The sequence below is a fragment of the Mus pahari genome, chromosome 2 (genome assembly GCF_900095145.1).
Source record: "Mus pahari chromosome 2, PAHARI_EIJ_v1.1, whole genome shotgun sequence".
NCBI classification, from domain to species: domain Eukaryota; kingdom Metazoa; phylum Chordata; class Mammalia; order Rodentia; family Muridae; genus Mus; species Mus pahari.
In genome coordinates this window covers 140774980-140801293 of record NC_034591.1, presented here as the reverse complement: position 1 = coordinate 140801293, position 26314 = coordinate 140774980, and the positions used below count along the sequence as shown (strand labels likewise).

Below are 26314 nucleotides of genomic sequence, written 5' to 3'. Positions count from 1 at the left end.
AAGCAGTTCCTGAGGAAAGGGTCATATGAGAAACTGAGAGCCACTGGTCTACATGGAATATTAAATGCAGTTTCCTATATACTATGTACTTCCATTCCAATTAGAGATTTGACCACTTGGTCCACGAATCATATAAACCTAATGGCTTCCAATCAGCCATTTTAAACAGGTAACAGAAGGGCCTGGAGAAATAGCTCAGCAGTTAAAAGCACTAGCTGCGATCCTAGAGGACCCAAGTTCAATCCCAGTACTCACATGGTGGCTTATAACCATCTGTAACTCAGTTGGGGGGTCATTAGAAACCCCCCCAAGTCCCCACAGACACCACACATGCACAAGGTACACAGATATACATACAGGCAAAGCACTCATACACATGAATAAAATAAAATATAAATTTAACAAAGCAGACTGGTAAAATAAGAATAAAACAGAAACATCTTCTATTTTAAATTATCAGAAGCCACCCAATAACTATCCATGAATAATACTCTCTAAAACCTACTAGTGGTTGTTAGGGATTTGGCTCAGCAGTAGAGCTTAGCAGGTGGAAGGCCTTGGGTTTTGTCCCCAGCGTTGCAAAATAAAATAAAATAAATTAAATCTATTACTAAATCTTCAGCTCTTTATGTTGGGCAACATCTTATGTAAGCATCAATACGTAGTGTTTTGAGGCAGGTCCTTGATAAACTCTTCACACTGGTATTAAATTCATAGTTCCTTTGCTTCGGCTTCCTGGGTGCTGGGATTAAGGCAAACGCTATCAGACTCAGCTTATAACATTCATTTTAAAGTTTAATGCTGGTGAGCTGGTCTCCTTTTATAGACAGCGAGAGCCATGTGACTTACTTCCTTTTCTGACCTGTCAGAAAGCTCATACATTTTTCTCAATGACAGTGGCTATTCTTAGTCTAGCTAAGTATATAGCCCTAGCCCGTCTGGCCTTAAGCCCCTTAAATAAACTACCCATGCTGATTTCAGGTCGGAAGCAGTGCCAGGGTGCAGCCCTCCCTGAAGTACGGCCACAGCATGTAACTAACCCCCTTGCAATACCAGCACCCACTGTAGCAGCCCCAGCCTCATCCGCATCTCCCATTCTCCATTACTGACATCCACCCTCCCTGCTAATGACTTCTTTTAAATAGAACAAAAGCAATAAGGTGAGTTGGTGGGGGAGATATGTGGTCCAAGACCAGCTTCATCCTTCAATGACAGAGGTTGGTGAACGTGTGATCACGGGCATGGTCCTTAGCTACTATGAGCATCAGGTTTACCTTCTGTGAAGTGAGCTGAGTATTGACCCCACCCACCCCCAGAGCTATTATGTCAGTCATCTGCTAGTCTCAGGTACATTGGAGTGCTTGATAAAGAATAGCCTTAATTTTCCTTTAGATACAAGAACATTTGGCCTCAGCCATAAGACACATAGTCAGACTCATTCTTACCACTTACCCCAACCCTAACCCTGACCCTGACCTCGACCCCGACCCTGACCCTGACCCCAACCCTGACCCCGACCCCGACCCTGACATCCTGATCTCATTGCTCCAGCCACTGGCTGCCCCTTGGTCCTTGGACAACCCCATCACTTTCATGCCATGAGTCCTATTATTTCTTTGCTAACCATTCTCTAGGTATCTCCATGCTACCTCCTTAGAGAGTTCCTCCTTAACCACCTGGCCACAAGTAAAGACTGGCAGAGATCGACGCTCTTCTGTACCAGCCCCCCATCTCTAGCTGTCAAATACATGGTTTCCGTGTGCTCTAGACATCCATGTGCAGGCTGGGATAGAAGGCTTCTCTCATCCAGCAGAAATGAGCCATTGGATAGATGGATTTAAAAAAATCAGATCCTCAGAAAGTGAGAGTAGATATGTTCCCCTTGGGACCCAAATGCCACCTTCCCTCTGATCTACCCCACCATGAAAGGTGAAGAGAAAGTACACATGGAAACTAGAGCTGGACCTGGGTTGGTGTCTGGAACCCTCCCCCAACCCCCGTTCAACCTTCAATCAGCTACCACTATGATGCTAAGGCACATAGAGACAATGAGGGGACAGAAGAGGCTGCTGAACAGGGCCTTCCTGGGGCTTCAGAGACCTGCATGGCAGTGCCTGGCAGCACAGTAACAGAACCACATGGGCCCTAGATGTCTAGCAGCTGGTGCAGAGTAACCCTGAGGTTCCTTGAGGGGACTGGTGTCAGGTCTCAAAATTCAGACAGGTGAAGGGACCAAAGACTGTCACTGTCATCTTAAAAAGCAGTTTCTACCACTCTAATACACACACACACACACACACACACACATTCATACACACACACACACACATACTCATGCACACATATACATACACACACTTATATATACACACATACATATATACACACATACATNTATACACACATATATACACACACATATACATACTTATACACACACTCATACACACATATACATACACACATACATGTACACACACTCATACACTCACACACATATACTCATGCACATATATCCACACATATACATACACACTTTCATACACACACACACACATATACACAGTCAAACACACACATACATACTTATGCACATATACTCATACACACATGTACATTCACACTCATACACAAGAACATACACACATATACACACATGTGTACACATATACACACATGTGCATACTCAAACACACACATCTTGTTTAAGATTCTCTAGCTACCTGCCACTTGCCTATGGACAAAGATCTGACCATCCTCAGTAGGACCTCCCTCCCTGGCCAGGGCCCACATAATCCCTGGAAATATCTGTTCCCAGGACTATGACTAACACTTGCCTACAAATCCCTTCGCCTTGTTCACTCCCAAGCCACGGGCACCTCCCATTCCAACTCCAGCAGCAAGATAACTAGCAACTTCCACCCCAGGCAAAGACAAGCTCCCAATACATCTGATTTTCAAGGCACAGTAAAATAACACCCTTGGCGCCCCCAAACCCCACCTCAGTCTGCCTTTCTTCTAAGAAACACCTGTGAGAATGTCACACCTGTGCTTGCCTTCACCCAAGGAAAGTGGCTCTTCCTGTGTCAGAGCCCTTCCTGAGGACTTTGAGAGAAGAGACCACTGGGATGCTGTGTCCTCAGTGCACTGTCAGATCAACCTGGCTCCCAGCTTACTTACCCTCAGATTGTATGTTGCAAGGAGAAGCAAAGTAGAACTGGTGACCAGCCACTGAGAGGGGACACCAGCCCTCTGCCACTTGTCCCCTCCTTGATAAAATATGTAAATAAAAATAAGACTTTAGAGAATTACTCAGGCACCCTCACCTTCCCTACCTCAGGGAAGTTCACCTGAAGTCACTCATCCCAATGAACAGGTATTAGAATCCCTTCTCCTCCACATCTTCCTTCAACTAGTGGGATGCTGAAAGCCAGGGTCCTGGGCAGGGGAAACTTACCTTGCAGCCCAGGGGCCGCCATGGTGCTGGTCCCCAGATGCCAAGCTCCACTGGTGGCCCTTGGCCGCCCTCGCTCCACTCTGGACAGGCTTATGCGGCTGCCAGGGAGTTAATTCCATCGCGGCTCAGCTCCGTCTGGAGGTGCCCGCCCCTCGCCAGTGGCTGCCACCTCCTCCAATCCATCCCTCTCCCTGGGTCTTTCCCTGAGCTCCTCCTGCGCTGAAATGCTAGCCCAACTTCCAGAAAGGATCCCACTCTCAGGTGCAGCTGGAGACACCACGCTGGGGTCATGCAGGGGCTGCGGGCCAGGGAGTAAATGCTGCTGGAGCTCCTCCACTCCACTTGGGAGCCTGAGTGAGCGCCACACAGCCGGGCTCGCCTGTGATAATTCAACCGGATTATCTCATGAACTGCCTGGCTGATTAGTTTCCAGTCCCCAGCGAAGCCTCCTTCCTGTGTCACCAGTCTGCGGACTACAGCCCTGAGTAGTAGTAGGGACTTAAACAGCACAATGAGGCCCCCTCGCATACTCTACTCCAGCAGAGGTCTGGGGGTGGGGGGACCGCAGCCCCAAGTGTACACAATACCGGGCAGAGGGGAGAGGGCATGTGTTAATTTGAGCTTCCCCAGGGCAGTTAAGAGTGTGCCTAGAAGTTAAGCTGTGAAACAAGAGTGGTGTGTGCCTTCCTAGGGTGGCTTAGGGACCTGACCATGGACAGAGGAGGGATGAAGAGAAAGCCTCCAAAGGGCCATTTCTGGGATGTGAGCTACATTCCAAGATGCCAGAAGCAAATGCTGCTCCTTGATATTATGCCTCCTCCTCGGTGGGAAAGCATTACATCAGCATCAAGTACGCTGTTTGTGATCACTGAATCTGAGAGATGTCTGTCCCCTGTTCTACGGAAGACAGTGGCAGAAATGCAACCGAATGGAAAGAAAACAGAAAGTGTCGTGGTCCAGCCTCGAGGATTAATGGCTGGTGTCTATCTAAACCTCTTGACTTCGGGAGTCTCTCAAGTGCTTTGTTTTACCCAGCATTCATTCTTCAGTCTCAGCCTCCAGTCATTTCACACATGAAGCGTCCACAGTCCGTGTGCCCCAGGTTCCAAAGCAGGCAGCCTGCTCCAGTGAACCAGCTCAGAGCACCTTGCAGTTTTGCATCTCTCTCCCTCTCTTTCCCTTCATTCTCCTTCCTTCACCTGCTTCCTGCTTCCAGGGACCCTTCTCCATGTCATCTCCACTCTTATATTACTGAAAAGGCACTTGCCTGCCATCCATCCCTCTTCTATCCTCCCCCAAAGAGTTTTTCCATGACACCCCTCTAAAGCATGTTTAGTTACTTTTCTGTTGTTTGTTTTGTTTTGTGGTTGTTGTTGTTGATGCTGCTGCTGCTGCTGCTGCTGCTGCTGCTGCTGTTTTAAAAGAGGTAGGGGAAGAAAAAGTTTATTGAACATACATTAAACTTCCAGGTCACAGTCCATCATTGAAGGAAGTCAGGGCAGACACCGAAGGCAACAAGCCCAGACACAAGAACCCTGAAGGAACACTGTTCCAGGCTCTCTCTAATTTACCCCAGCTCTGTGAAGGCCCAGCTGCCGGGGATGGTGTTACCCACAGTGGGCTGGGCCTTCTGACTTCAGGCATCCATCCAGACAGCCCCCAGCAGACAGAACCACAAGCCAATCTTCCTTGCGCAATCCCTCAATTAAGAGTGCCTCAGATGACTCTAGGCTACGATAAGTTGTCAGGTGAAGCTAAGACTCTGCCTCATTTGGTCTAAAGGTGACCGTAAAAAGGGGGTCCTTAGTATCAAAGGTAGACTCTGTCCTTAGGAAATCTGTAGGTAAAGGAACACAGACATGCACAGAGACATACATGTGTACTGGTTCGTTTTTGTCAACTTGACACAAGCTAGAGTCACCTGGGAAGAGGGAACCTTAATTGAAGGATTGCCTCCAGAAGATTGCCTTGAAGAAAATCTGTGGGGCCTTTTCTTCATAAATGATTGATGTGAGAGGGTCCAGCCCACTCTGGGCGGTGCCAATCCTAGGCAGGTAGTGCTGGCTTCTTGAAGAAAACAGGCTGAACAGGCCATGGGAAGCAAGCCAGTAAGCAGCGCCCCTCTGTGTGCTATATTATCAGCTCCTGCCCAAAGGTTCCCAACTTGAGTTCCTCCCCTGATCTCCCTTCATGATAGACTCTAAGCTGTAAGCTGAACTAAAAACCCTTTCTTCCCCAAGATGCTTAGGGAGCTGTTTGATCCCAGCAATAAAAAGCAAAGTAGGACAGCCCACCTGATCCTCTTCCTGTATTTTTAATTGGAAGGTAACTTTCTTGACTTGGCTTTTTTGTGTGAAATGGCACAAGAGAATAGTCATTCAGCCACCAAGGGCAGATCACAAGAAAACTAGCCAGCTGTCCTTGTTCTCAGGTAGTGTTAAGTGATCAGTCAAAAGAGTGACAGTCAATTCCTTGTCCCTGTATCTGGTTTCCTCCAGAGGCTGACCTTAGCAATGACTCAAAGTTGGGGAGCCGGGGATGTGGAGAAATGACAGCCTTTGAATTATTAAGGAGATATATAAAACATTCATCTATGCTTCCTTCCCTCTGTCTACCCCACCCAGCTCTCTGACAAACCTAGGCATCATCATGGCCTGTCCCCTGTGACAGAGCTTCTTGTGCAGTTCGCCCTAGGCAGTGGCAGGTGGTAAAGACCTGGAGATGTAGCAGTCACTGAGTCCCATGTGAATGATGGAAGATGACCAGCAACTGTGGTGCTCTGTGCTGAGTGGCCCAAGAGTTCTTGCCTAGCTATAAAGGCACTTGGGTTTTGAACCAGGACCTGCCATTCAGACACTGCTCAGCCTTTGTAAGCCATTTGACTTCTCTGGGCCATTTTCATTATCCGTACATGGGTCAGAGAGAGACGACAGACTAGATGCCTAAATCGTTTCTGACACCATTGTCTAGGACTTTTGATGAGGTAACTATCCTCTCTGTGAAAAGACTTGGAATGAACATTGGTACCCATCAAACTCCCAGAACACATCCAGGACATCCCCTTTGTCTTCATGGCTTTATTCTCTCCCTCCCACCCAGGATCCTTCCCTTCTCATCAGTACAGTGTCCATGCTCTTCTGAAACATTTCCAAGAAAGACCAGCTGTCCCTGGGGGTGATGGCTCCACATAGGGATTCAGGAACTAGACTGCTGCTTTGTGTTAACCCCGCCCTTCCTCTAAGGATGGCTGGAGCAGGAAGGGCCTTGGCAGCTGGCATAAAGCTAAAACCTCAGAGCATCTCAGCCACAGGGATGCAGGAGATCCCCAGCACTCTGCCACCCAGGTTGTAAGAGCCACTGGTTCCCACCTGAGGATGAGTTTCTCCTTTTATGCTCATCTCTTACATTAGAGCACTTAGTCACCCAGGACACTCGCACTTCCTAAGCACGAGTTGTTGATCCTCACAATCCTTTCACTGAGATGACCATGTTAATTTTACAGATAAGGAAAGGGAGTCTGAAAGCCATGTAGGAGTTGTGGAAGACTGTACACCTGGATGAGGGCCACAGGTAGAGCCCAGATCTGACTCTGAGACTAGAGATCATCTGCTATGACTGAGCCTGTGGTGGGACCTGGCCTCTGTATCTGCTGGCATCCCATCTACAGGTACCTACTTCCCACTGGGACTCAGGACTGCTATGTACATAGATTTCTCACCCCTCGTCAATATGTCATCGTTCACCCTGACAGCAGGAGCTGATTTCCAGGGCCCACCTCTCTGCCATGCACAGAAGTAACCTGACTGAGAGATTTGAGAACTGGATGTTCTTAAGTATACATTAATAGGTTCAGGCTACCAGGCTGAGTTTCTGGAGAGACATCTTCACCCTGTCCCTTCCCACCCAGAGGATGCTGTAATCCTACTGTTTCCTGGATACTAGATAGCCTCAGCCTCCAGACACTGGGCTAGGAGTATTTGCAGAGGGACCGTGTGCTTTGTCCCTTAAAACCAGCCTCAGACCTCAGATTCAGGTCACATCTGTCATCTCAGACTTCAGACACAGTCCACCACCAGCCTTGGTTAAGATGAGAACTTGGCCTTTATTGTGGGCCCAGGAGGGCACCAAGGGCAAGAGGTACAAGGGAGGGAGTGGTTCTCTGGCTAGTCAGGTCATAGCATGGGCATCAGTAGGAATCGGCTGTAGCTGCACAGGCCTCACTTGCTGCAGTTCCGGGGAGAACACCTGCACTGCATGGCGTTGATGACCTCATGGTACACGACAGAGCCATTGGTGCAGTGCAAGGGCACACGCATGGGCTCCGTCCTCGAGGGCCGGCAGCAGGAGCATTGCTCCTGCACATCCTCGATGTCAATGGAGTACACTGCTTTGCTGGCACACTTTCCCTGTAATTCAGCAGAGAGATGGGGCATCAGGATGCTGGATGGGGCAGCAGGATTCTGGGATAACCTGTATCCATCCTCCTCCTGCCTTACCCAGAGACTCCTGGGGGAGCTAGGCAGCTTCGAAAGGTAGATCTCAGGAAACTGTGAGCCTCCTTTCTCCAATGATTACACATATTCAAACCTCTCTGGCCCTGATTTCTACACACATTGATTGACCCTGAATCCCCCCCCCCATCTTCCACAAATGACACCCCAATCTCTTTACAGATCTGTCCTGGTCTTTCTTCTAGGCTCAAACAGTTCTACTCACTAAGTGAAACATTTACTTTAAAAACAACGCTTACAGTTCCTGGTATCTCTCTTCCTTATAACTTTTCCAGGGCCTTCTAGATTACAACTAAAGAGACTTAGCTTTTCCCACCCAGGTCTTCCTGAAGTCACACAGCTTTTTTACCTGGCAGTAATGAATGTCCACTTCCTCTTGGGACTTACAATCTCCCACTTTGATGTACTGCACCTTGGCTGTAATGTCTTTGCAATCAGGCTCCTCACCTGTAGATCAGGCAAGAGGTGGGATTGGAGGGCTGGCTAGCTGGGGTTCTATAGAACACTTTCCACATCCAGCGCCTTCACTAAGTTGGAACGGCTCCCCTTTCCATCAACAACTAACCAAAGCCAGTTGCAGGAACAGGAACTAAGTTCTTCAAGCTCAACTCAGCTGCCCCTGGTTCCTCAGATGCAGAGATATCATTGCTACTGGGATTAGCCCACTAAACAGTATAATTTTAATTGCAGAAGGAGCCAAGGTTCACTGTGTTTTTGTCATATAGACAGACGACAGTTGCTTTTATACAATTTTAAATTTCATGGCCAGAGCTATCATATCATACTGTAACTATAACTAATGGACAATGGAGTAGCTGCTAAATAGAATTAATATCAGCTCATGACTGTATTTGGCCAAGAAGGCAAATGTTATGGTCACATACATATTCATTTCCTCTGTAGAGGCTCAGGAGACTCCTAAGAACCTTTGTGCAACTGTCATATTGAGAATTGCTACTTCTATGTCACCAGCATGAGAGCATCCTTATCTACAGTAGCCTTCAGAGGTGAAGCTCTGCTTGACTTGACTCACTGCCAAGTCTAAAGTCTAACACCAGCTCACCACTCTGCCCTGAGGCATGATGGTTTTCCATCCTGGCATAGCTCCAAATCTAGGCCAACCCTATACACATGTTAGCCTGCCTCCCAACTTCAGAAGAATTCGGGAAAGTTTTCCAACTGCACAAGAATTTGGAGCCAATGTTCTATTGCTGTAGACTTCAATTCTTGAGCCTAGCTTATTTTCCTTATAAAAAGTCTTACAGCCTCCTGAGCATATTGGCCAATGAAGGGTCCTTATTGCTGGTTTTATAGATAACACCCTCTTAACCAGACCCTAGGAACAGTATCCAGAAAGAATGCACCTTCTCTAATGGCTTCCTGAGTTCACATTCTTAAACTGTTCTGAGGGGGATTTGGAAAGAAACCCTCTCAGAGTGTTTCCTCCTTCTGCTGTTCAGTGATGGCCATCATTGGTCTGTCACAGCCAACCATCAAGAAAAGAAGAAGTGACTGAAGGAATTCATGCTTTTACCTTTATCTAACTGCCACCATGAATTTATGAATCTAAAACAACACACTAAACTAAAAGAATTAGTCTAAACAAGAAATTTGTGACTTGTGCTCATGAACACCAAAATGGCCAGGGCAGATATTGTCTGGTGCACATCTCCAAGACTATCCACCACTTTACCAATAAGAGCCACCGGCATTGTGTAACTACAAAGTCAAGAGGGACCAAGGTTGATGAAAATAAGGGCATATACTTGGGCTAGCCTTATGATACAACTTAGTGAACAATCAAGGATTCGTAGATGCATAGGAGGCAAGAGATGGAGCAGGAAAAACCATGATAACTTCAGGGTGACTGGTAGGAGATTTGAGCTGGCTAATGACAATCAGGAAAGGAAGGGAGTTGGCTGAATGGGTAAACATAATGACCAACTCATAACTAAGAACTAGTTTTTTGGAAAAAAGTTGATTTCAAACAATGATGCCTGGCCTTGCTCTGATGGACATGGAAGTATAAGTATTGGACTCACATGTGTCACAGCAGGTGCCTGGAATTTTCACGATTTTGCCCTAAAAAAAAAAAAAAAAAGAAAGAAAGAAAAAGAAAGAAAGAAGGAAAAAGACACAAATAATTCAACATGGACAGGTTCTCAGATCATATGAATTCCTGACTCAGAACTCAGAGCTCTGGGCTGAAATCCCTAGAGGTAAACTGCTTTCACATCACAATTGTGAGTCAACTGACCAAAGTGGTCAGAAACTTCATTCCCAGAAAAAATAAAACGGAGTCAATGTCCTGCCTCCCTGTTCAAAGACCATGGCTTCCCTCCAGTGACCAACCATTTTCAAAGCATCCTACATCTCAGAGAGCTATCTCTTCTTCACCATTTCATTGACTCCTCAACTAGGACAGCTATCTGTCTTGGAGACTGTGAGACTGCATAAGAGCTGGGCTAGATGTTGCACAGAACACCATCCTTAGAGCCAAACAGTGAGATCTTCAAGACAAAGGCAGGGTCTAAACTGCAACTACTCACTCCTTCAGCCAGACACTTGTGTTCATCGAATGGTGGGCAGCCCGTGACCCTCTTCTCCCAAATGTACTCTCCTCTCTCGTTGACCCTGCACAAGTGACTGTCACAGCCATCCTGGAATGTCTCATCTTGCTGAAAAGACAAAGAAGAGTAGGTAGAGCAAATGCCATGACATCATTTGGATTACAAAGCTACCATGAGCTACGGCCTTGACTTCTTTGGAGCTGCTAAAACAACAGAGAACTATAGAAGAAGGATGAGACCACATGTAACACCCCCTGACCCACTCAGAGTACAGACTAGAGGTGGAGTCTTGGCTCCATAACTTGTTTGTTATGAAGAGAGCTGCAGAAATATAAAAAGTCCTCAGACTATTTCAACCATGTAAGTACTTACAAGATGAAGACACAGTAACAGTAAACTGACTAATTGATAGCTTAGATGAGATGAACCAAGACGCCATCTCTCAGACCTACCAGATAGTTCCAGAAGTCACGGGTGGGTCTGCTCACCCCAATTGCTTGTCCAGTCCCACCGACTCTCAAGGCTACAGAAAATCTTTTTAAAAAACTCATCCAGATCATGAGGCCATACACCAAGGACATACTTGTCAGGAACAGCAGAATGACAAGGCAGTCAAAGAGGACACCCTGTTGCCTTCCACACGTCACCTACCCTTTCTTTAGAAAATGAAGTGTGAAAAGAAACCAACAATGACTGCACACTAGTGCTTCTACTTAAAGAAAAGACCCCCCCCAAGAAAAGACACTCCCCCCCCCAGAAAGAAACGAGAGAGTGGAGTGAGAGGGAACGGCTGAGTTCAGCTTGTGCCCACCTTCAGGGTCATGATCCGTCCCCCTCTTAGCTGAATAGTGCAAGCTGTAGGCAAGCATCTCCCGCAGCATTCACCCTGGCTCTTCTCTTCCCGATAGCCCTGGATCCAGGAAAGATGGCAGTCATGGTTAACTCCCCTCCTGGTTGACTTCTTACCTCTGCTATCCCACAATTGCTCCCAGTGTGCAGCAGACATCCTGAGCTAGATTTTGCCAGGCCTCACTCTTCCCTCTGGCATTTCTTCCTTCCATCTATGTGCATCTCACTCAAGCTGTGTAGCACTCTAACTTATTAAGGGAGACCTCTCCACTGAGCTCCAAACTTACAAACCCAACTGTGTACTAGATAACTAATCATTGTCTTGAGACTTCTACCAAAATGAGACTTGATTTTTTCCCCCTCCAAATACCACTCTTTCCTGGTTGTCTTTTATCTTGGCAAATAGTGTCATGACCTAGTCACTCAAACGAGATATCCAGAAGTGATCTTGACTCCTCCATCCATTGTTCTCATGGCTTCTGCCACAGCCATTACTAAGTCTTGCCAAAAATGTATCCCATCCTCATCCACTGTCACTCATGCTCACCCCTTTCTGTCACTGACTCATTGGAGTCACCATCATCTTCCTCTGACTCTGGCAAAGTCTTATTTTGTCACCCCACTCTGTCCTTGCCTCATCCCATAGGTTACCACACATCCGTTAGAAAGACCTTCCTACAACTTATCCAGCCATGACACTCTCCAGCTTAAGATCCCTTGAGTGCAGTTCTAACAGTGACACAGGAGCTTGTATTGGATGGACCACAAACACACCCCTTTGGATAACAATGGCAAACAGTTGACAGATAATAAAACAACTATTAAAGGCAAAATCAGAAATAAATTGATGGTTACTTGACCTTTAAAGGCAGGTGCTGGTAGCACACACCTTTAATCCCAGCACTGGGGAGGCAGAGGCTGGTGGATCTCTGTGAGTTTGAGACCAGGCTGTGAGTTCTAGGACAGCCAAGGCTACACAGTGAAACCCTGTTTTGAAAAAACATTAAAAAAAATAAATAAATAAAAATAAAAAAAAAAAGGACTCACTGGCCAGGCAGCCTAGCCTAACTGGTAAGGTCACAGTGAGAGGCCATGTCTCAAAAACAGGATGACAGCTGGCCTCTGGCTTTTGCATGCACATGCATACACTAATAAATATTTAGTTCTGTGGGGTTGCAACACTTGCCATTCTTGTTTTCATTTGGCCACCTGTAGTGATCACTGAACTGCAGCCATTCTCTGAGGACCAGAGGACATGTGACAAAATCTTTAACACTCTAAGCATAGTGTCTGATGCCTATAAGTCTAGCATTCGGGAAGCTAAGGCAGGAAAACATCTAAAGTTTTAGGCTAGCCTGAGTTACTGTATAAGACTTTATCTTGTAATACAGGGTAGGGGATGACCTCTAATCAATCAGTTTTAGTACCCAGATGGAAGTTTCTGCCAACATGAAGGGCCAGCATCAGTAAGCTTGCCCAGAAGTGGATTTAAGCAATTTGCTCCTCATAAATCAACCTATGAACTTGATGTGTCTTCTGGGGGTTGGACGTAAGGATGGAGCTCAACACAGAGGCAGGGAGTTCGGGCCCTGGGCCAGAAGTACCACTTTGAAATGATGCTGCTGGATTGTGAAGATCACGAGGCAGTGTTTCCATTGTGAGGTTGAAACTGTTTTTACAATGCACAGTTCCTGGAAGGTACGAAAGCAAGGAAAATCGGAGGGAAGAAAAGAGGTGGGGGAAGCGCCGAGCAACTGTGAGCAATTGGTTCTGAGTCAATTGAGGAAATGAAGCACAGCCTCCATTAGTCAGGCCAACTTCATGGGAGCTTGTGTTTGGGCATTCTTAGTGAGTGTGAGAAGAACACAGGAAACTGTGTCCTGAGACAGAAAAGTGAACAGTTTTCTTCTATCGAAAAGGGGAGGAAATCCTGTGAGTGGAGAAGGAGGGAGGAAGGGGCAGGGAACAGCTAAAAGGACAATGGGGGTGACATTCACACACCAGGGAGGCAGAGCCCAGCCAGGAATAGAAAAAGCAAAGAGGACTATAAGGGAAAGGAACAGGAAGGAACAAGAGAGTGAAGAATAAAGAAGCCATGTTTTTCAGGAGACGGGAAGGGATACGCATTAATCTGAAAGAAACAGCGCCTTCCCCTCCTAACACCCCAAATAGGTACAGCCCCCCATGGACTCGGGTGTTTGAAGGTCTGGCCCATATAGAGTGGCACTATTAGGAGGTGTGGCCTGGCTGGGGTGGGTGTGGCCTTGTTAAAGGAAGTGTGTCACTGTAAGGGCATGCTTTGAGGTCAAGTTATGCCCAGCAAGGCTCACCGTCTCTTCTTGCTGCCTGTGGATGAAGAAGTAGAACTCTCAGCTTTTCCAGCATCACATCTCCCTGCAGGCTGCCATGACACTAACAGGCAACACCTCTGAGACTGTAATCCAGCCTCAATTAAATGTGGTCCTATATAAGTAAGAGTGGCTGTGGTCATGGTGTCTCTTCATAGCAGTAAAACCTTAACAAGATACCTGCCTAAGTACAGCTGGACACCCAGGTGGCCACTGCCAGCAGGCATGTGTGTCATAGGCTGCTACCACGTGCCACTCTCCTGGGCAGTCCCATGGGACTTTCAACTCACTGTGGAAAGTCAGCTCACACACACACACACACACACACACACACACACACACACACATGCGCAGGGACCTTGTCTCTGGCTACTACTGGTCAATGCAGGAGGAGTCAACTTTTTCCCCACCAATGGCTCAAGTTTCTAGGCAACCACTAATATCCCTGCTACAATCAGTGAGTCCTCGTTTGCAGTCAGTTTAGCTCCGCTCGCTCCTGTTCCACCTTGTCTCTAAATTTCACTGGGAACCCCCTCAGCTGCGCATGCCCTTCAGTCAAGCCCCGCCTACTTCGCTGACTTCTACATCTACCTGTTGGCTGTCCACCATCCTCCATCCTGGACATTTATAGTCGACATCCAACCCGTTGTGGAGGGTCAGCTGAGCATCCCATGGCAGGATGGCCTCTCTTCCCCCTATGCTTTCCTTACGTTCGCTGTCGAGCTTCACTCATCTCTACCACTCATCAGCGCGAACCACCTTGTTCTGGTGGAGGTATCAAGCAGGTCAACCTAGGTGCCACTCACTCCAGTTGCCCCGCCCACAGAGACGTACTGAGGTCCTTAATGGTCAAGGAGTACCAAAGCCAGGTAAAGATGCTGACCTACAGTAGGCAAGTCTTAGCAAAGCTTGAAAATCACATAGAAGGCAGGCTAATCTAGGGTTCTGAATGGGGGTACAATGCTCTAGTAAGACATCAGAATGCTGGAGAACAGAAAGGAATACTGGAGAACAGAATGGGCATGTGTTTTAAGTAGTTCCTTTTGGAGGCAGAGTGAGTGACTCTGCCATACTTTCTAAACACTAGAGGGCGCTGCTGCGGGGGGGGAGGCTAATAGTCCTCCCTCACCCACATAGGCTCCACCTATGAGCTCCACCTCACCCCCAGCTCAGTTTTCAGATGACAGGGATGTGAATCTCTGTATCTGTCTCCCTCCGCACTGCTTGGAATGCCGGTCAGTGAACAGCAGAGGTGAAGGGGGTGGCGTGCAATGGCAGACAGTGTTACTCTACTCCACGTTGAAGGCCTGGGGTGTGGTAGGGGGACTCCTAAAACAGCAGCTGCCACTTGGCAAAAGATAAAGAATCTGTATTTAATTGGTTTCTTTTTTGACACAGCATAGATACTCTCTCTTTCTCTGTCTCTCTCTGTCTCTCTCTGTCTCTCTCTGTCTCTGTCTCTGTCTCTGTCTCTCTCTGTCTCTCTCTGTCTCTCTCTGTCTCTNTCTGTCTCTCTCTGTCTCTCTCTCTCTCTCTCTCTCTCTCTCTCTCTCTCTCTCTCTCTCTCTCTCTCAATTGAATCAGACCATCAGAAAGAGCGGTGTCTTCTATAGGGCCATCCACTCTCCTGACATTTTGTTAAGCCTTGCTTTGAACTTGACACTGTAGAAATGCCATAGAGAATGCAGATGTGGGTTACTTGTGCTTTGTTTGGATAAAAGCAGGCGGTGCCCACATGAGCTCTCAGCTCCCACCTTGCTCCTTGTGCTGTCCCCATCCTTCCCAGGTGGCACCTGCCCTGTGCTCTGCCCTGCTTACAAGGGCCCTGGCTGCCCACCTCTCAGCCCATGGCTTTGTGAAGGCCAGGAGAAGCCCCCTCTTAATGCCACCTGAGTTAAGATAATCCCTGCCTCTAGCTCACAGGAAGCTTGCCCGTCGATGTCTAAAACAACCAAAGTGCTCGGTTATAAACTAATTAATTAATTAATTAATTAATTAATAATAAAAAACCGAAGCCCCAACACAAAGGTAATTGCAGGGAGAATTAAGGCCTCTTCGGGCATTTAGATCCCATCAGCCTGTGTGAGGCTTATAATATCCCTGTTAGGTAAGATTAAGAGTCACAATTAAAACAATAACATCATACACCCCTTAAATATATATATATAATTTTTGTGTCAATTAAAATTATGTTAAAATTAAGAGTAAAATAAACTAAAATATACTTTTAAATTATGATACATTGATTTCTTTTCACCTACCAAGCTAAAAAGTATCTAGTTGTCAGAATAAACCTTAAGAATGTGTCTAGAACAAGCAAGAATCACAACTTGACAAATAAAAAGAAAGAAACAATAAATGTGTGTATGTGTGTATGTGTGTGTGTGTGTGTGTGTGTGTGTGTGTGCTTGTCTGCACTTGCACACTGAAGTGTGTGTTCGTGTGTCCATGTGTCCACGTATTAGCGCAGGTATTCACATTCCACCGACCACTTAAAAAGTCCAAGGACACCTGCTACTTGCCTATGAGTTTAGAGACAGGATCTCTTCATTGCCCACCACACTGCATACCAGGAACTTTCCTGTCCCTGCCTCCTATCGCTCTGTAGGAACAGCAATGAGGCTATAGACATGTTCTACCGCACGCAGTTCTACGTGAGTTCCTGGGATTCGAACTCAGGTCCTCATGTTTGCCCTAAACGTGCTTTACCCACTGAGCCATCTCCCCAGGCTCCTGATGAGCTATTGAGAGGACTCGAATGTCTAACAATGAAAAGTAGATTGTATGCATTGGGACGCATCCGTTTAGATGAAGACCGTGTAGAGTCTCGCACATTGCAAAGGGTCTCGCTAGCATTTCTTGACTGATATTTGTTTAATGTTTCCAGAGTATGGTGGAAGGTTTCTTAAAATATGATTTTAAAGATACAGAGTTGTGAGCATAATAGCATCAAAAGTCTTGGCAACATTGTGCTTAGTTTTAGAACACAGGGAGAAAATGCTAAAAATGTATTAAGACTAAATTGCCGTTATTTCTGAGGGATACGATTTGAGTGGGTGTCCTGACAGCTGTCAGATATTGCCCATAATCAGAGCTAAGGCAAGATTCAAGGAACCCACTGAAGTCCTGTTGCTTGACTTCCACAGTGACCTCAGCCCTCAGTCCCTCAGACCCTCTTACCATGGGGCAGGCCTCACAGGTAGTCTTTCGGCACTCCAGCTTGAATCTGGACATGGCACCTGTCTGCACGATGCAGCGGCAGGTCGTGCATAGGTCAACCATCACACTCTTCCCGGGCTGAAAGCAGAGCCAGAGTCGGGTTTTCCAAAGGCCAGAGACTCCTCCGGCCTCGTCCCCTCAGGCAGCCATCACTGAGATGCACCCTCTGCTTCTGGTGGCCATTCCCTCTGCCCCCTACCTTAAATGTGGAGACTGTAAAAGAGATAGCCAGCCAGTGGGAGAGGTGTTCAATGGAAATGTGCTCTGTGACCGGGACGTGATTCTATATGTACAAAAGGCATGCTCACATGCGTGGGGTATGGTCCAGGAGGTGAGGTGCAGGGCAGTCCGCCCATGCCTTGAAGAATGAGAAGGATGGCCCCAGTGTGGATAGGAGACGGATAGATCCCTGGGAGTGGTTAGACGGTCTCCAGCTTCCTTGCTTTTCCACCCTAGACTGCTCTGCCTACTCGTCCCACAGCATACCCAAACCCATCCCATCACTTAGCTCCAACCTACCCCAATGATGGTGCCATTGAGCAGGCAGGCCTCCACAGGCTCTGAGGGACCAAAGCAACATGTGAATATAGACACACCCTCCTCAAACCTGATCCCCTAACCACATCCTGGCCTCCCTCACCTGTCCCCTCTGACAGTTCCCCACATCTTACCCCAGGGTGTTGTGTGTCTTCCTGCTTGGGCCCCAGTGGCCTTTCTTCCCCTTTCAACCAATATATCCGAACTGTCCAACTCCTCACTACCCATCCTAACGGAAGACGAGCCTCTGGGGCACTAGTTAGCTGAGTTCCTGGCTGAGGGATGCGTGGGTGACTTATCCCTTGGGCTTGCAAAAAAAAATAGAGTTTATGACTTATTATCGCTGTTTGTCTGCCTCTCTGCCAGCAGGGTTCCGGGATGGCAATCCTTTCCTTGGGTGACACAATATTGTCCTACTGAAAACACTGTCTCCAGAGTCAGAGAAAGCTGGCCCAAGGAGAGACAACCATTCACTCAGTCGGTATCGTGAGGATTATACAAGACAGTAGTTAAAAAGCCATCGCTGGGCTCAGCCAGGCACAGTGGCCTGCAGAAAGCTACCATTGCCTTCTCCTGCCTGCATTCTCACTACTGCAGAAGGAACGGATTTTTATTGTGCCCATTCTCTGAGTTGCTGAACAGCCAAAGAAGTCAGGGGTATGGGGAAGAAAGAGTCCTGAAGGCAAACTCAGGCCCAGCCAGGCCGGGCCAGCCCGACTCACCACAGTGGCAGCTGGGACAGCACTCTGAGGTCTCGCAGTTCAGCTGGAAGCCTGTGGGACAGGTAGGGACAGCCAGCTGTGGGCAGGAGATGTTCCTCTGCTGCACAAACACTGCATCCTCCACGCGTACACACTCATTGACGAGGCAGGGGTTCTCAGGAACAGCCCACCGAGATCCAACCTGCGGAGTACAAAGACCCTGAGAGGTGCCAGGCAAGACGGGGGCCCAACATCTTATGGCAGTGTGCTGTTCTTGGGGAATTCTCTGGACTCTGAAAGTAAGCTCTCATTCAAACCGTTATTGAAACGGCAGGGTAATGTCCACAGAGGGAATGGCGGGGTCATTGCAGTAAGTCTGGGTCTACGTTACCCTGACCAGATCCTAGCCCAGTCATGTATCCCCTACACCACTATTGTTAACTGGAGTAGCAGCATGGGCAAATCAAGGGGCATGCTCCCTGCCATCCTTAGCATTGGCTCTGAGATGAACCGAGAGATTAAGGACACTTCCAACAGCAGTGTGGGCTGGCACAAAACAGACAGAGAGGAAACTCCCCCTTTTAACCTGTTGCTTCTCCCCCTTGTACAGGGAAATAGGAAGCTGACAGCGGGCTAGCAATCCAGGTTCCCAACCCTGGGTTATCTGCAAACTATTCCAGAACTCTCTGAGCCTGCGGATGACTAGCCTTGCCTGAAAGGGCTGAGGGCTGGTCCCTGTGGTGCTTTGTCACCCTGCTCTCTAATGGCAAAGACAACTGAGAGCTGGAATCATGGTTCAGAAAAATACGCAGGAGATGCACATCTGTAATCCTAGCTCTCCAGATGCTGAGGCAGAAGGATCAAGACCAACCTAGGATGCACGGACAGATTTTGTCAAATGAAAGGAAGAAAGGAAAAGGAAGGAAGAGGGGAAGATAAAGAAGGGAGGAAAACAAAGAAGGAGGAAAGGAGGGAAGGGAAGAGGGAGGGGGAAAGGGAGGTTCTGCCTGGAAAACCTTTTACAATGAGCGCTACCTTGCTCGTTAGTACCCAGATGTCTAAGCAGCTACCTTCTGCTCTCCTCAGCTCTGACCCACTTCTCCTAACTCTTGCCACCATTCTCTATACAGTTGTAATGCAGAATGTGCCAGACACATGAAGCCATTATCTTTGCCTCTCGACTCTGCATACCACTTGATATGTTTTGACCATGGGATTCATTAAGGTGACCTTTCCCCTCCCACCTCTAAATGGTTCCTGATGTGATCCCAGAGTCAAAGTCCCAGGGCACACCCAAGTCTTATAGGTCAGGTCAAGACCTGAGCTGAAAGAGAGCAGCTGACATGACCCCCAAGCACTGCTGTGGGTTAGGCCGTGTGAGCCATGCTGGAGATGGAGAAGGGGCGGGAGGACTGAGTACCATAGGGACCAGCACTTGATCCCTAAGATGGAGCAGCCTCTGCTCTGAGCTAGGCCTGGCCTTGGGGACTGGAGGGTGGGGGTGACAAAACCTCCTTAGTCAAGGATAAGTGGGAAGCAGAAAAGCTAAAAAACATTTGAGGGAGGGGCACACAGACAGAAAACCCACAGGTAACTGAGTCATGAGGGGGCAGCAGACATCCAGATGGCGAAACTAAGCTATTGAGGAGGAGAAAGACCTGGGTAGGAGATGACCCTGGAGGGACAAGACACAACCTTCACCTTTCTTTCTCTAAGAGAGTATATTCATCCTACTGGAAGGAGCCAGAGGGAAGGAGCCACATGGGTACCATGCATTCTTCTAACCCTGCCTCTCAGGATCTCTAAGATTAGCACTATCAATTCATCCTTCCTAACTGGAGGGAAAGAACTGTTCTCATTCTGACATCAGAACTACGCTTATCCAGGAGACAACCCTCCGTGGTTAGTAAAATGGCTTGAACTCGACATGGTGATACACACCTGTAACCCCAACCCTCGGGAGGCTGGGGCAGGATCACAAGTTTGAAGACAGCCTGGGATATGTGGTAAAATTAATGCTTCCAGAAAAGAGGAGAGACAGCTCTTGTTTGCCACTTATATTTGTGCTGTGTCCAGCTTTCCTCATAGAAACGTCTCATTCAAGCAGGTGGAAGTTTAATGCAAATGCTCATAACTGACCAAAGTGCCAAGAATAATGACAGCAGAGTGCTCAGCCCTAAATGAGACAGTTACAGTGCCCCTCCACTGCTCAGGGATCATCATAGAAGAGTGTCAGAAAGAATGTGAGATCCAGAGGACTGGGAAATGCACAGCAGAGAGAGAGAAAGACCAGCACAGGATTGGGCCCCTCAAAGCCTCATCATGGACTGCAAAGGGGGAAGGGGGTGACTTATATAGCAATTTCCTCCCAGGTACAGCTTTCATCTGGAAGGGAGGTCTTTAAGAAACAGGATGTTGTAAGAGGAGGCAAAACATTTCATCCAACAGGGAAGCTCCTTAAACTCAGGAAGTAAGCAACTCAGAAGTCTTCAGGAAGTTTCTGAAACTGACCAGAACCACTAGGCCTCTCCCTCTCCAATGTTGCATAAGCAGTAATGACTGCTCAGAGATACCCTCAGACAATCTGAGCTGCCTAAAAGAAGCTAAGAAGAGCTGAGTTGCCTTTAAGAGGCAGAGACCAACCAAGCTGCATGGAAAAGTCTCAGACCAAGTGAACATCTTAGACAGGACACTCTCCAACCCGCTGAGCTGCCTGTAGGCTGTGCGGTGAACTCCAGGTTTCCAACTCTTGTGAGTTGTCACTGATGCTGGGGTGAGCTTTGCTGTTGCAGCTGTCTTTGAAAGGTTTCTGCTACTTTAAGTAACCCCTCACTACATTCCTGTAATCCCAATAAAGCTCATTGGTATACCAAGCTAAAATTTGGTGTCCATACTTTGATCTGTCTTGGTTTCCATTCTTGAGTTAATAGATGATGGCTCCTGTCTCTCCAGAAATAGCGTCACAGAAGAAAGCCCATGCAGCTCTCCACCCCCTGAGGGGCCGTGGGCAACGAACAACTGTAGGGGGAAGATGTCCTTCCTTCCAAGGCTGTAGCTACTGATAGGCTGGCAATTGGGATTCTAAAAAATAGCATCCCATCTGTACCAGGGACAGAAACTCTAATTGACTTCAGTAAACCAAATATATATATATATATATATATATATATATATATATATATATATATAGAGAGAGAGAGAGAGAGAGAGAGAGAGAGAGAGAGAGATATGAAAATAAGAGGGAGGCATTATTAAGAAGGACTCTGGTAGGGGGGAGGAGAGATGAGAACAAGACATGACACTGACTAAAATTCATTCTATAAATGTACAGAACTGTTAGAGGATAACAATAAAAATAATAACTTAAGGAAAATGGCTTGATATACCATCAGAAGTGACCACCTGGGGATCACAGAAGACAGCTGATCAAGCTGCTGCTCTGAGCTATCGGAAGGAGTACTGCAAGCCAGAGGAGACAGGAAAGAACAAGAGAGAGGGGCCCACAACTTAACAAAATGCTAAATCTAGACCTGCAAAACCAGCTGAGGAACTTTATGAGCCAGACTGTTTGGTTCCTTGAAGTATAAGTTTCTCTACTTCTCTCAGACCACTGGGAAAGTTTCTATTGAAGTTAATTCAAAAGTTCAAGGCCTGGGCCAATGTAGTATGGAACAGTGTTTGTAGCCCCATGCAGCCTGGTAGACCACCAACTACACAGAATGGTGAGACCATACCCCTTAAGCAACCACTGAGGGACTGCATGACCTCAGGGTCACCATGAACAAGAGGCCTTAAATCCCTGGGAGTCTACAGATCTCTCAGGGAAGCCACTAGGCTTCTCCTCAAATCCACAAAATGGGAAGAGTCTGAGGCAGCCTTAACTAGCTCCTAAGGAGTGTAGGAATCCCACAGCGGGGACTCAAACCAACAGCTCTTTACACTCCCTGTAGAGAAAGCAGACAACGAGGAAGGGGAGTACTCGTGGTTTGAACTGCAAAATGGACTCCCAGGCCGCAGGGCAGAACCCACTTCTTCCTCCCTGGGACCCAGACCTACGCTTTTCCAGGAAGAGTGGGAATCGCCCCGCAGTGAGCCAGCCACCACCTTGCAAGCAGAGGGCAGGCACCTTCCACAGCACTCGCCTTCGTGGAGAACGTAAGAAAAACCCTGAAAAACAAAAACAAAGCAAAAAAAAAAAACAGAGTGTAGGCCAGACCAGCAACGGAGAAACAGATGTTCTTACCTGAGCTTCCCATTTCCCAAGCCCTGGGGAGAGGATAACCCAGACAGTTGGGCCAGATAGTTTCATCTCTGCTGTCCTAAGCTAGGTCTTCACAGGCTGAAGAAATCAATCCGCCCTCCCAGAAGATTCCATGTTGAGACCAATATCTAATCCAGGTGACTATTAAAGACAGTCCAGAGTTCATTTAGAAACACCTAATGAGTCTGAGCTCTGCCATGGCCAAACCTAGGACTGCTTGTCCACTGCAGGGAACTCTCAGGGTGCCTGGGATCTCTCTAGTCTTTTCTTTGTAGGTGAAGGCCTGCACAAATGAGTATCTTAAGTCTATCACTGCCCAGCATGTGAGACACTTTAGTTCTTAAATGTCCCCTAAATTACCATGTTATTTATTCCCAAGCCTGTGGCACTACTATGTGCTGGTAGAAAATTCTGGAAGTAGAGCCTAATGGAAGCAAATTGGATCATTGAGGCTGTGCCCTGGAAGGAGGATTTTGCACCCTCCCTCCATCCCTCCCCTATCCTGGCCACCATGAGATGAGCATCTTTGCTCTGCCATGCACTCCCCCACTGTGATATTCTGCCCCACTATGGCCTGGAAAGGCAGGGGATGAATAGCCACAGACTGAAACCACGGGTCACAACTACCCTTTCCTCTAGGCCAGCGTTCTTAAGTATTTTGTTGTCGCATTAGAATGCTGGCTAACACACTAATTTGCAGAGGTAAGAGTCCTTGCCATTTACCTAGTAGTTTAAATAGTATAGTATCTATTACCAAAAATAAATAAATAAAAGCAAGCTGAGGTGAGCAAATGACAGAGACTGATCTTCCCTAGAGAACCAAGCAGGGGACGCCAGCATCCTAGGAGTTTGTCAGTCCGTCTTGCCTGCAGAAGAACCTCTAGTATGGCCAAAGTATTAAGGACTTAGATTAAGAGGCTGGAGAGAAGGAGTGGTTAAGAGGACCCACATTGGATTCTCTGCACCCACATGGTGGCCCAAATCCATATGTACCTTCAGTTATAAGGCACCCAATGCCCTCTTCTGGCCTTCGGGGCTACAAGGAATGCATGGACCATACACATAAAACTATTTTTTAAAAAACCCTTAAGAATAAAACCCTCCTCTGAACATTGTGGAAAGAATGACATTGACATCGTGGCTGAGTCTGGAGCTAAGGACAAAGAGCCCAGGACAAGGCTTGACCCTGGGGCTATGTCCTTAAGAGAGAAGGAATAGCTAGCTGGCTGATCCAGATGGCATGGATGCCAAGCATGTGTGATTCCCCAGGCAGGCTCAGAAGCTGTGTCAAACCTGAAGAGGCACCAACACTGCCTTCCCTAGGGGTGTGCAACCACCCCAGAGACTCAGCTCAAGTTCACACCATCTCCGTGGGACTTATTGGCATCCCTACCCACGTCACGGCAGTGCGCAGTGAGCTGTCCCTAGCCTTTTATCAACAGAGACTCGAGTCACTTATTGTGCAGAGATGAGGTTCAGGGTGCTATGGGGGGAGCTGACAAACTAGGATAATGCACTGTACACACCTTCCACTAAAAACCAGGACATTCCAGATGCCATGAAAGAAGTAGAGACCCCAGGGACGCCTGAGGAGAATTAACCAGCGCCTTGAGACATCTGGTATACCTACCTCTCTGAAGAAGCGTCTCTAAAAGTGCCGAGTCATCTGGATGGATACACTCCTTTATCCTTTGATGCACCTCACACTGTCAATATTACACATGATTCCTAGCTACATTGATCCCAGAGACCCACTGGCTTCTCATGCCCAGATGCCCCAGCCATGCTACAGAATTTCCCTTTCTGAAATCTCCCTGCCAAAAATCAAAAAAGCAAAACGAAACCAACATTTTCATCATCCCTTGTCTTTTCAGTTATTCCACCAAACTCTCTAGTTTACATGTATCCTCGCATGCTTCTCAGACCCTTCACCTTGCTCTCTTTTCCATCCTGTTTTCACCAGCTTTCAAATTAACAGAAGTGAGTCTAATATCCACCGGACCTGCAGACACTCACTGCTGAATAGAAAATGCCTAATGTCCTTAGCAGGACAATCCTAGAACCACGATTACCATTGCTGGCATGCAGAGGGAAGACATAGAATCCAGGACCCTTGCTCTCTGCTGAAGCTAGCTACCTGAGGGCCATATGCTGAAGACCTTGTCCTTCTCCCAGAACTACATGAGCCTGTGTACCCTGGGAATATTAGTTACTTCTGTGTAGTTGTGACCAAAGTTACCCCTGGCAGAACAGGACGCATGGGGGTAGCCTCAAAGACACACCCCCAATTCATCCAGGCAGGCCCTACTTTCTAAAATTTCCACCACCACACAAACAGCTTCACTACCCGGGAACCAAACATTCAACACAGAAGTCTATGAGGACATTTCATATTGAAACCATAAAATCTGAGGTTCCAGTTGTATTGGCCTAGAATGGGCCCTGGGCTCTAAGTCAGCACACACCAGTCTTTGCTGGTTTCAAGTGAGTTGGAGAGCTATGGGCAACTCTGCTTCCTATGTTGGCCCTTCATTTCCCAGTGACACGTACAAAGAAGAGCTGTCATTCTTCCTCCCGAGAAGTATCATGAGTGACTAAAACATTATCCTGTACCTTATTGACAATGAGCCACATGTATGACAGTGGCTGCATAAAATTATGATGGAAATAGGCACAGTGCTACATGCCTGTAATCCCAGGACTCATGAGACTGAAACAGAAGGATCACAAGTTTGAGGCCAGCCTGGGCTACATAGTGAAACATGTCTCAGAAAACAGAAAACAAATGGATTATAATGGAGCAACAATTGCTGTCCACTAGCATCCTAAGATAATAGATAATAGCATAGTAAATTATTCTCACACTTCCCATTGCTGCTGTAAACAGACCTACTACCCAGACAGTCACATAAAAGAGTAGCATACACAACTACTATCACATGTATACACTAGTATTCTGTGTACACACAATACATTCACCATTACTTTAGAATGTAAAAATAAAAAAAGTTACTTGTAAAAATAAAAAAGTTTTGGAAGATAGAAAATAAATTGTCATATCCCACAGGAAACAGTCTCATGCATCTGGTTATTAATATGTCTTCAGAGTACATCAGGAGACCTGCTGAATGATTAACATATACACCATCTATGTTTGTATAAGGGCAACCTGTCATGGTCTCATGACTATGAAGTCACTCAATAGCACACTTCTCAAAATGGGTCCTTGACATGATGCACTGCCACAGATGTGACAAGAAAAAAAGAAACGTCACATGACCATGCTGCCTTCCTATCTACCACACCCTTAATTTCTAGAAGGTCCTCTATATCTTTCCCACAGATTATTTTATTACAGTTACTGGAAATGGGCTCTATCCTTTGAAGTCAAAACTCCCCACTGAAAAAAATATAAGAAAGAACCCTAACTGTTCAAAGTGCAGAGAATAAAAGACTATGGAAGGTCCCACCCTCATTGAACCCTTCATCGAATACTTCTCCTCTCTGAGGCTCAGAGGTCTTCATGGAAGAAGAGGCAGAAAGATTGTAAGAGCCAGAAGCAGTTGATAATATCCAGGAAACTGGGTTTTTTTCCAGACACAACAGGGCAGTTGCACATATGAACTTATAGAAATTGTGACAGCATGCACAAGTCCTGCTCAAGCTCCAGACAGACAAAATCCCATCGTAGGGTGGGATAGTGGACACAAAATCCCACCAGCAGCTGGACTAGTGGTATTTGGTAGCTGTTGAGAGAATAGAGTCCATTTTCTCTAATGATGTGTCACCCCTGGTAGGTTGACCCCACTCCCAAAACACTAACTGAATGACACAAACTCAATGGGAGAAGGAGGAGGAGGA

At 47.1% G+C, this 26314-nt stretch overlaps 2 protein-coding genes across 5 annotated transcripts in view; both read right to left on the bottom strand.

The window, feature by feature from the left end:
• Ano2 (anoctamin 2) overlaps positions 1-3799 on the bottom strand; it is a 339560-nt gene extending 335761 nt beyond the window's left edge. For all 3 annotated transcript variants that reach the window (XM_021190379.1, XM_021190380.1, XM_021190381.1), the window contains exon 1: positions 3458-3799. In XM_021190379.1, the coding sequence (XP_021046038.1) occupies positions 3458-3479 (22 nt within the window). In that variant the 5' untranslated portion in view covers positions 3480-3799. The remainder of the gene's footprint in view (positions 1-3457) is intronic.
• A 3736-nt stretch (positions 3800-7535) lies between these two features.
• Vwf (von Willebrand factor) overlaps positions 7536-26314 on the bottom strand; it is a 154417-nt gene continuing 135638 nt past the window's right edge. Inside the window, exons 44-52 of one of the 2 annotated variants that reach the window (XM_021190195.1) lie at positions 22249-22359; positions 18214-18394; positions 17474-17514; positions 16916-17032; positions 11350-11448; positions 10518-10646; positions 10011-10050; positions 8318-8415; positions 7536-7863 (exon numbers count right to left, since the gene is read on the bottom strand). In XM_021190195.1, coding sequence (XP_021045854.1) covers positions 7675-7863; positions 8318-8415; positions 10011-10050; positions 10518-10646; positions 11350-11448; positions 16916-17032; positions 17474-17514; positions 18214-18394; positions 22249-22359 — 1005 coding nt within the window. In that variant the 3' untranslated portion in view covers positions 7536-7674. The remainder of the gene's footprint in view (positions 7864-8317; positions 8416-10010; positions 10051-10517; positions 10647-11349; positions 11449-16915; positions 17033-17473; positions 17515-18213; positions 18395-22248; positions 22360-26314) is intronic. The other variant, XM_029534982.1, reaches the window with a different exon arrangement.